At 34.6% G+C, this 11591-nt stretch overlaps 1 protein-coding gene across 1 annotated transcript; it reads left to right on the plus strand.

The window, feature by feature from the left end:
* Positions 1-2116: 2116 nt before the first annotated feature.
* On the plus strand, positions 2117-11178 carry LOC105348179 (ras-related protein Ral-a). Its single transcript, XM_011457504.4, has 4 exons — positions 2117-2975; positions 7150-7235; positions 9473-9656; positions 10318-11178. Exons 1-4 carry the CDS (start codon positions 2468-2470, stop codon positions 10572-10574), a joined length of 1035 nt encoding a protein of 344 aa, XP_011455806.2. The 5' UTR covers positions 2117-2467; the 3' UTR covers positions 10575-11178.
* Positions 11179-11591: the final 413 nt, after the last annotated feature.

Below are 11591 nucleotides of genomic sequence, written 5' to 3' on the forward strand. Positions count from 1 at the left end.
AATGCATGGTCTTTATGCCTTTGCTTTAAATGCTTTTATTTTACAATAAACCTGCGTTTGGACTTTTTTCTTTAGTTGTTTCATTGCATTAATAAAAGGTGATAACTTCTGGTTTTAAGTTTGATTTCGTATAATATAAATGATACTAACAGAGTTTTAAAATTCAACGTTCTTTTAGTTTTATTTTAATATTGTAACAGTTGTGATTTGCGAGTATATTTTTTTCTATTTCAACAAGCTTCTTTTTCAGGCTTTTTGATCTGTTCCAATTCTGTTGCTATTAAACCTCCTCTTCCTAATTTTCTGAAACGTATGATGCGACTTTTGAATAGAGAGTAAACTTCTTTAAATAAGTGACTACAAACTGGATTTCACAGAAAGCCAAGTATTCTCTGGTATTCTGAATACTATACGTAACAATTCAACACCCAGTAATCCCACGACACGCACGAAAAAATTTGCATGTCATGAATAATAACTTGAAAATCGTTAATGTTTTCGCAAATGTTCCGGTGATCTTTATATCATTGCCAACATAAATCAAATTTCTCTGAAATCCAGGAAAATATTCAATAAAACATAAGATTAATCTGATTTACGTGAATGTAATCATTAATAGAAAGACGCTCTGCGTTCCAGAGATATGGACGACCAGAATAGATTGATTTTGGGTGATTTCCAATATTTCATAATGCGAACGGGTTTTTTTTTTTTTGTTGAAGCAGAATTTGGCAAACCATTTTCCCACATAGAACAAGTTACCATGCAGTAACAGGGGTTGAAACAAAGAAGGCATTTTTTAAAAACTTTTTACATGTACATGTATTTAGCAACTGTGTCTAGTAAACTAATTAGTTTTACCATCTTTCTTCAAGTTCCGGAGGGGGGGGGGGGGATGGGGGCAACAAGATCAAACTGTATGTGCATGTCGTACAAAAACCAAATTAGAAACTTCATGTTGATGCCATTTAAATAAAGTAACTCATCCTAGTCTTTGTAGATCTCCTAATAAACAGTCAAAGAAGTCCAATGCAGCAGTAGTTGTTGTAGTAGTAATATTAATAGTTGCTGTGATACCAAGTAAACCAAGGATTGTACGTACTATATTTTACTCGTGAATGTCTCCTGAAATCTAATCCACGACAATTACATGTATAACTAATTTCCTAGGACAAGATATATCGTCCTATTATTATATTGATATATGAATATTCTATATTCAATGTATCATGTATTGGTGACATATAATGCAAATGAGATATACAAGTCTTATTCGAAGAATTACTAGATTTGTCCAGATAACTAGAAACTTGTCAAAGGAAGTTTAATTGCAATAATAAGTAAAATGTTATGCTTTATATGCAAGAATATTCTGCATGTGCTAGTCAATAGCATTGCCAAAGTAATAAACACACACACGCTTGTTGAGAAAAGCATTGCAAAGCTTATTAATGAATATAATTCTTGCCCTGCTTTGTTCTTTTTCACATTAAGATACGGTTAATACTTGGCAAATCGTTATGTTCTACGCAGGTCTTTTACTTGGTATATAATAATGGGCTGTAAATTTTCGCTGAAACCCTTGTACTAATACCTACAGCAACTACATCAATCGAGACACAATATTTTCGTTACCGTGTTTTCCCCTCCAGAAAACGAGCAATGAAAGAGAAATCATATTGTTTCTCATAAATCGAGCATCCGGGGAATTTCACCTGCTGGTTTACTCGGGTCATTTCCTCCCTGATTGGAACATGTGTGTAGTTGCAGATCTATTGATACAGGCATTAATGTACTGATCTTGCTTGTTACACAGCAGACGACCGGGATCTTGTTCCGGTGGTTCCATTTTCCCGCTTTCTCGATGACGGTCGTTATCTTCATAAGTCATTCTAGCATTGATCAATGTCTAGGCTAAATTCAATTCCAAAGAAAATATACATGTACATAAATGTATATTTGAAGCTTCACTGGTGTTTGAATGAATGTGTGTACTATGTAAAATGCAATATATATTGTGATTTGCAATTCTTCTCATGCTAAATTGGTGAATATTCACTGATTAGAACGGTTCAATATATGGAAATCCGAAGCTCCCGGCGAATGTTATTCTTTCCATGGGAGATTGACATAGCGGTAAATTGAATCCCCAGAATAGTTATCCCTTTTTCTGCTTCACCTGTGTATTATACGGTCTGGCAGTTGGTGATGCTGTTTCTGCACGAGCTATCGCGGAGTCACGTGGATAGCGTGATCTTCTGGAATTGGTAGAGAGCGTTTATCATTGCAATCGTTTGAATGACACGGATCAATATTGGAAGATACGTATATAAAAAGAAAATGGTGCTGTTTCTAAAACTTAGCTGCGAGTTTTAATCTAAGACGTGAATTTGCGATTTACTGATAAAATATGTAAGAATTCAACAAAATTTGAGTTTACTTTGTAACCTTGTGTTTTATTTTCGCTATGGAAATCGCGAATTCAAGTCCCGTGAAACTACACAATGGATCTGCACCTCCATCAAGGACAAACTCTTTTAAAAATAAACCCCGTGCCCGTGGGGTACAGAAACTTATTGATGTCCCCAGACGAAACAGCATGCCCGACACTGGGGCTAAAGACTTGCTCTCGGTAAGAGAGGGCGCCAATGGGGAACCGTTACGTCGCATGCGCTCGTTCAAAATGACGTCAAAAGGAATCGTCAATAGGGGAGACACGTTTCGCGAGAGCAACACGAGCTTGGCATCCGATGGAAGCTTTTCGGAACAACCTTTCCATATAAACAGACATAGACAAAGAGTTCCGAGTGAATCGGATAACCTGGAATCTGAAGCTGTCATCGACTTTGCCACATCTACCTCCATTCCGAATGTGTACCGGGTGGCGCTCTGTGGGTCCGTGGGTGTGGGCAAAACTGCTCTTGTCAATCAGTTCAAAACGTCCGAATACATGGGCGGATTTGAAATATCTATTGGTACGTAAATAATGAATGTTGTTTCAATTATTATTGTGAGCCACGATGAATTGTGTATTTACTATTTTAAGAAATTAGATTGTATTTATTAAGAGTCATATCTTAAAATAGCATGCTTATCATTTTGCTGAAATTAGAAAAAAAAATTTAAATACTTCGGGTTAGAGGGTAATTAAATACTCAATTTGCTGCTTGTTTTTATTTAAAAAATCGAATTTGGATAATTATACGCAAACGGAAATAACAGAAAGGAGAATGAACTCAAATTAAATAAAATGATGCTAGTTGTGTGTGTCCTTTATACAAGCTTGAAGGTCTAATTGCAGAAATTGTATCCCAAAATTGATCCATAATTCACTTTCACATCCCCTTATCTAAATTCCAAACATCATAAAAACGAAACTCAGATCTGAAATCTGGATTGCTCAGAAATCGAATTAGACATGTTTGCTTTATATTATACACAGTAAATCTATTGCGCACAAATGAACTTAATTTGTATGTTTAAATTGGCACTATATTTCAATGCCAGAATGTCGATAGGAAACACGATATTGCCTTGTGTTACCTGTCAATGGATAACAGCTACTTTATTACAGAAGTCGTATGTATATCGGCCAAAACCCCACTTTATATCAATAATCTATATCATTGCAGAATACATTGGGATGCATGATAGTAAAAATAGAAAGTACATGTACATAGTTGGTGTAAAGAACTTACATGTAGCAGAATGAACATCGGTCGTTATAATGCATTTGCTTAATTGAGGTTCCTCATTCATCGGGTCCACGGTAAATAACTGTCCATTACAAATTATTGACAAACATAAGACAGCGAAGACATTCGATATCAACACGTTTTCAGCTATCTGAAAATGTACATGCAGTAATTTTTTTTTTTTGGTCAGAGGCACAGTAATACTTGAAATGCGCGTTGTAGCAGATTTAAACATAAAAACGTAATGTAGATTTTTTTTAAAGAAGATAAAAAATCAATGCATATGTTTTTTAAAGCAAACAATTTAAGAATTTAACAGGTCAATAAGAAATAAATGTATTAAAAACTACATGTACATGTACATGTACATATAGTATTATTTACTAAAATCTGCAAATTAATTTTATGAAAAAAAACCCCTGAACTTTAATTATTTATTTTACAACGATTGATAAGCAAGTTCTACATTTTATGAATAAATGGATAACAAAAAAAAAAAAAAATAGGCAAAAATCTAATTTTTGGCCACTTCAACATATAAGATGTATTTGACAGAAATTCTTGGTTACTGATTAGCTGGAATTAAAGAAGCTTCTCCAGATCTCACCAATTATCAAGATAAAAATGAAATAGTCGATTCATGTCTGTGAAAGATTGATTATAGTTCCTTATCCAAATCTGACATTTGCATTCGTCACAAGTTACGTAACCACGATTTGCCGTTTTTCTTGAAATCCATGAACGTTATCATTCATGCAGTTATTGTGGTTTTTATAACTAACAGATTCCCCGCCCGCCATGTTCCTCGGGGTAGTTTCTATTTGATAATGTTCAGGCTCCATATCAAGTGCCATAAACAATTCAGTAATTGTCGAATGGCAGGTTGTTTACACATGTATCAAAGAGAATTTATTTCTTTGCGATCATTTTATTTCTTGAGAGAATCGCAATTTTAATAATTTTATTAGGTTGCCAATCCAACACCTAAGCATCTTTGCTAGTCAATGGTTTACGATCCACTTCGCCAGAGGAGCGGAGAGGATCGTAAACCCTCGGCTAGCGAAGATGACGCCAAAACATTTTATGGCTTTGTCGTATTTTGTAAATTTTGAATTTACTGGGTGGATGTAAATACAAAATTTACAACATGACAGCTTAATAAGAAGACATGACACGAAAGCTATCTTATCTCACATTATAGTCATTTGATTTATTTTTTATTTTATTTTTTTGTGCAATACTCTAACGCACACAGTGGATCCGGATCGTGTTTCATTTCATATTTCATCATGACACAGTTATCATATAGTATAGATATAAAGGGATACAGATTAGATGTATTTTATGCATTTGTAGTTGTAACGATCCTTTGTAACTTAAGTTGATAACCCATAACCAGAGAACAGAAACGGGAAACTACAATGTACATGTATATATAGTAGCAAGCCCGTGGACAATATTGACGAAACCATTGCATGTGCCGTTTTGTAACATTAACAGTTGTTACAGAGTTAGCAAGACCGTGGAGAATTGCTCGGTATCAGCATCTTCGCTATCTCGAATCAATGATTCAATGTAAAGCTATCAGCTGTTTGTATGGTTTTTTTGTCGTGATTTACGACAAGTTTGCGGGGTTTATTTTAATAAATCTTGAGAAAACCTTACGTACGTGCCACTTCACATCTCAATGCTGTTAATGTTTAGTGCAAAAGAAACGCACAAGAATTGCAAAAAAGATCAATATAATGGATAAAACTATTTACAATTCATTAGAAATTCAAATCAGACTCGAGAAAGTGTTTGTGGGCCTTTCCAATGATCTATTTTGCCTAAGTGTCACCATTTGAAAGCCGAAAGAAAGAAACTCTCGCGGTATCTCTGTTCCGGAGAGGAAATTAATATAACCTTTGGAACCTCATGCAGAGAAAGAAACTCCGCTGGAGTTTTGCCACGCAACGGATATTATTCTTAGGTTGCCTCTTTGTATTTTCTTGGAAGAAATGCGCGTCATTTCTCCCCCTCTAACAAAAAAATGAATAAAAAACCTGAATGATAGTGCGTATGTTTTCTAACGTATGGTATCAAAGTTGTTTGCCAGCGTCTAATGGCTAATGGTGGATGACTTTCTCTATGTAGTCACGAAGATGTTCTTGAAGGTAGTTTTGAAGCTCACTTTGAACATTAATTAAACGTTATTTTATAACTTGCGCCAAGTCATTGGTGAAAATATACCATGTATCCATGTACATGTACTAGTAAAGTATATACTACTACAGTTAGGGGGAAACTTGAACAGAGGTTTGAAATTCATCAAATTTAGAACACGTACAATAACTTTAAAGAAATTTAAATTTATATATACCGATGAATCATTCTGTCAATGCTCCTAAGCTTTAAGTATAACACCGATTTACGGATTTATTAGGCTTACAAAATAACTTGATTCTTATTAATTATATTTAGCTGAAAAGTTATACGATAACTCAACAGCATATGTGAGTTTAGTAAATTGCAGGGTCTTCATTTATAAATGATTGACAGTTTTCAGAAATTCACCGGTCCCAGTTTAGTACGACAGTTGTGTTTTCTTTCCAATTAATATATTAACCTTGTCACGTGTGTTATAGTTCCTAGTATAAGTACTAGTTACTGGCACATGCTGTGAAAGGTTACATACCATGCGGTCAGGCTTTGATTAATAAAAGAAGGATGAAGGCGTCTCTATACATCTTTTGTGGGTTCATAATTAGAGGGAAAGCTTGTGACAAGAAGCATGTATTCTAAAGAGAGAAACCCACCTGAGACCGAGATGATAAATCGTAATGCCATAATGAAAGATGGAAGTCTTCCTGTTGTGATGATATTGGATTGGATTCAGATATCAAGAAGCACGTGTGTTTCTACACGATTTATAAATTAGAGGTGCTCAGTTTTAGAATCTTAATTAAGCAATAAACGCAATTATTAATATTATATGATGAACTAATAAACACAATCATTTTAATGAAGAGGAATTTTTGTTTAAAGTATGCATTCCGTTTAAAATTATAAAGTTCCAAGTAATCGGCAAATGAAAGAGCCGTGGCCTTTAGATCCATTACAAGTGACCATCTTCATGACGTATGTGTGTGTCAGCGATGTTCTGATGGTTATCCTCGTTTGACTTGCGGCGGCCGTTCATTGACCAAGGAATCGGATTGTATCCATGTAGTTGGGTTGATTGAAGTTTCATCATGATTTAGTGCTAAACATTTGGAGAGCAGTGTGATTATTTTGAATGAAGAACAATATTCTTATTAAACCTGTTCTCGTTAATATATGCATGTATGATGCAGAGAGAGAGAGAGAGAGAGAGAGAGAGAGAGAGAGAGAGAGAGAGAGAGAGAGATATTTATTTTGCGATTTTGTTATGTACCATTATTTTTGTGGATAATCTTTGTTTTTACATTTTAAGGTGACGTTGAAGACGAGATGACGGTCTCTGTACTTCTTGACGGTGAGGAATCTACCATTGAATTTCATGACGTCACTGATAATCAGGTATACTTTTGTGCATGAAGTTTTTTAACACCTAAAAATTATTCGAATAGGAAATTAACACATTAATTCTTAATAACTTAATTATACAAACCATCTACATGTTTACATTGTTAATCAAAGACATGTGACAAGACTGAGTGGGTTTTTATTTTCGATGTCGTTTCTAGCGCGCATTGCATCCTCTAAATGAAAACATCATCGGTGATACTGATATAGCTGCATGCATTACAATATTTTTTTGAGATCGGGGCTGCGTTCAAGATCGTAGCAGCTAGCCTAGCCGCTAGGTCGTAGCTATCTAGGTCTATTGAACGGACCGCTAGGTTAGCCGCTAGGTCTCAGATATGAAGTTTAACATATTCAACTAAATAATAATACATCGACATACATGTAATTTGTTAATTTCAAGCGGAAATATATACATGTTAAAATAACTTTAAGGATGAATAAAATATCACTAAATGAGAGATTTCATGTATGTTACAAAGTGGTAACTAAGGTGGCCATCTTGAACTTGATGCTTAGCATAAAATATTTAGGACACGGATATCTACGTAGCGGCTAGGCTAGCTTACCGTTCAACTACGTAGCCCTCCGTAGCAGCTACATGTACGATCTTGAACGCAGCTCGGGTTAATAGCATAATAAAAAGCGTAAAAATCTCATCTCCGTTAGGACACATTGCTCTATATAATTTATATCATTTGTTTAAATTTGTATGGTTAATATGGCATTTTACTGGTATGTACACCAGTGAATCATCTATGAGACGCCATTTTGTTCTGAACGACAATAAAATAAGCAAACACGCCCTTTATACGAAACTGCGCAAATTCATTACAAATGTCTGAGCACAACTTGTTGAAATGTTATGTAGGTTTATACACCTTCTTGAAGATCAAATTATGTGTGAAATTCACGTGTATCCTTAATCGTTGGTTGTTGCGCGATTCGATTTGTTTTTCTGGATCGATCAACACAATTTATATGTAACTATGCTCTGGACAAGCTAGTACTGTAATTATGCGTTTTTGATTAAACGTTATAAGATTAAAAATTAGACTTTGAAACTAGTTTTTTGAAAAATTCAATGCATTGAAAATTAATGCACTAATTGATATTATTCTATTTTATTTCTACAAGATGCTCAAGAATTAATTATTTCGGGTTCCTGTGCAATATATTATTAAATTGTTTCTTCCACAGATATAAATGCTTTAAGATATTCCATGGTCAGGTAAAAGCATCTAGACTAGCCAAGGGGTTCTAATCCGCTACTCTCCTGATTATGAGGAAAGTGACGGGTCAGACTCCCTTGGCTAGGAAAGATGAGGTTGGAAATACTGACCTCGTTTTAAGAAGCCCTATCGCGTTTCTTCCAGACTTTTAATTATAGAAGAAAAAAAAACCAAGTTCATTGTAACTTATGTAAGGAAGTCATCTAGGGCAATCGCAAATTACAGCAATAGAAGGTCTTATTGATCAGAAGATGAGACACGGAAGTGATGAGAACAATTCATTTTTTGAAAGCTTTTATCAAGTTGAAATGATAGATGAGAAAGCCCCCCCCCCCCTCCATTTTTCTACAACGTGTATTGGAATAACCTAGTAGATAAAAAAAATTGTTGAGACAAGATTGAAGCGGTGTCGGGTGAATATTGCATTTTGTCCACAATTATTTTAAAAGAATATCTTATTAAAACGACATCAGCTCTAAAACACAAAGAAATATAATGTGGTTTACTTTCACCGTTTCCCGTTAGTCCTGATAGAAATTATATACACTGTAATGTAGACAAAAAAATTGCTACAAAAGAAACGCGTTAGTGCAAATAAAATTCCGTCGAGACTTCTATTAATTGTTTCACGAAATGCGTTTGAAGTTTCGAACAGACATCGACCTCTTCTGAGCTGACTGATATTAGATTATAGGACTCTGTATAGACTACTTCCAGAAGAACATTAAATAAGATGCAATGCTGCGACTACTTCAGTTCTGGAAAAAAAACAAAAAAACCCATCAACCCTTTTCTTTCCATTGCCTCTACGTCTCTGCCTCACCAGAATTAATTTAAAAAGTTTGGTCACGCAATTAACACAAAAAACCAAATTGGGTACCAAGTAATTGCATCCAATGATAGTATTCTCTGCCTGCTGTATTTGCGCAATCATAGCTTTCTGGAACAACTATCAATATCTTGTGCATTCCTCGACTATTCTATATTTATTTTTTGCAGGAGTTGCTAAAAACCCTGAGTGTGGATGCTTACGTCATAGTGTTCTCTGTCAACAATCCCTCAACCTTCCAAATTGCCAAAGATAACCTCAACAAAATCCGAAACGAACTGAAAATCAACAAAACCATCATCCTTGTCGCCAATAAAATCGACTTGGTTCGAAAGAGGGCAGTTCCGGCAAATGGTATTATTTCTTTTGATTTTAAAAGCATTCTTTAAAAAAAGAAAAAAAAAAAAAACTTGTCTTACTTTTCGTTAAATTTGCTGTGCTTTTTTTCAATGATACAAAGACATTAAAATGCTTTACGAATTCTCCATTAAATGTAACAAGAACAAAATTGTCAATCAGAGACCATTTATTTCTTTAAAAGCTACATGGCTGGTACTTTTTTAATTTGGTCTTCGCTGTTAGCTTTTCGCTTATGATATCCAAAATACAACTCATTTTCAGATTGGAATAATGCTACAGACTACAATTATATTCAGAAATCGTCGTGTTTTGTTTTATTTTTGTTGTTGTTTGGGTTTTCGCACAGAATAACAGTTCTTTTAGGCAGAAAACGCCATTTGGAATGATTTTGCAGTCATCACGCAATTTTCTCTTTCACTGAACTGAAAAAAAGGTTTTTATTATCATTTCAAAAGATAACAATCTATTATTGTATAAATCGTCTCGGGGGTTTTATGGTACATTATTCTGTTTATTCGCAAAGAGCAAATAAAATGCGTGTTTGACTAGATTACTTGTTTTCCAATTCATTAAAATAAGATTGTTGCTGGATTGTATGTATTGTTTTGAGGATATGATCGATATTCTTCACAATATTCAATTATCATCATTACAGATGCAAGAAAATTAGCCGACACACACTGCTGTAAATATATCGAGACATCTGTGGCCTTGAACCATCAGGTTGATGAACTCCTGGTGGGGATTCTACGGCAAATCCGGCTCAGTCGGAATAAGAAATCCCCTCAAGTCAATCCTGGATCCCACCCCAAGCCAAAGGTCAAAAGGTCAGGGGCCTTAGGACTGCTAGACAGACTCTTCTCTCGGAAAGCTAAATCAGGGAGCACCTGCGACAATTTGTATGACGTGTGACCTAATTCCATTCTATTTCAAAGCTGATTATGTTGCAGACTCGACAACATTTTGCAGACTCGACAAATTAAGAAGGAAGCCAAGACTTTCAGCAAAATCATTAATTTACAGATAACTGCCGTAGCATGCAACACCAAGAATTGTTTTATGAGATTTTCATCCATATATTCATATTCAGAGATGGGACATTGGGATGATTTCAGTCGTATTCATTACAATTCTTTAGAGATGTAAATGACATAACCATGTTAATTTTGTCCATTAAGACGATAGCGGGATTCTGCGTGCGGATCCTCGAGATTAAAAAGCCATACAATATCTTGTAAGCAGTGTGCAGATCTTAATAGACTGAGTCATAGACACGCCTTGTTGTCCGCACTCGGTCATCGGAAGGCCTTACCATTTAAATTATGATATATCAGACTCAAAGCATCATTTATGCCCCCCCCCCCTTCCCGATGCTACGTGCCTGATGATGTTTCAGCATAATGTTTTTGGGGTTTTTTTTAACAAATGAACTGATAAATGTACACATCTACATATCGGCAACGTTTGTTGTTTTTTCTAGTTACATCTACTTATTAAAATTATCACAATTTGAAAACTTGTGATTTTTTTTATTTTTATTATAATTAATATTGTTTTATTATTCTTGGTTAGGGGGTGGGGCAACCATATCAAGGTTAAATTTAGTTGTATTAATAAGATACATGTATTGTCAAACTATTACCTTTTCTCTCTCTCTATCTGAAAGAGATTTAAATGGTGCACGGAGAGAGAGAGAGAGATATATAGAGAGAACACAATTAAGAAGAAACAAATATGCATGTACCATTTTATTTAAAATTGTATTTGAAGCCAAATACTTTATCTTAATATTCACTTTTTTTTCAAATTGGCAATATTATACCACACGTTTCAGAATCTGTGATATTTTTCATACAGAGCATGACTGCATTCAAAGTATAATCAAATCAATACATTTACATCCACAAAGTATGATTCCTTCTATTTCTT

Source organism: Magallana gigas, chromosome 3 (genome assembly GCF_963853765.1).
Source record: "Magallana gigas chromosome 3, xbMagGiga1.1, whole genome shotgun sequence".
Lineage (NCBI taxonomy): Eukaryota > Metazoa > Mollusca > Bivalvia > Ostreida > Ostreidae > Magallana > Magallana gigas.

Bases quoted from the DNA above. Each gene is read 5' to 3' on its own strand.
- LOC105348179 (XM_011457504.4), top strand. From the start codon at position 2,468: ATGGAAATCGCGAATTCAAGTCCCGTGAAACTACACAATGGATCTGCA. The intron at 2,976-7,149 runs GTACGTAAATAA...TTACATTTTAAG, and splicing joins CGGATTTGAAATATCTATTG to GTGACGTTGAAGACGAGATG. The intron at 9,657-10,317 runs GTATTATTTCTT...TCATCATTACAG, and splicing joins GAGGGCAGTTCCGGCAAATG to ATGCAAGAAAATTAGCCGAC.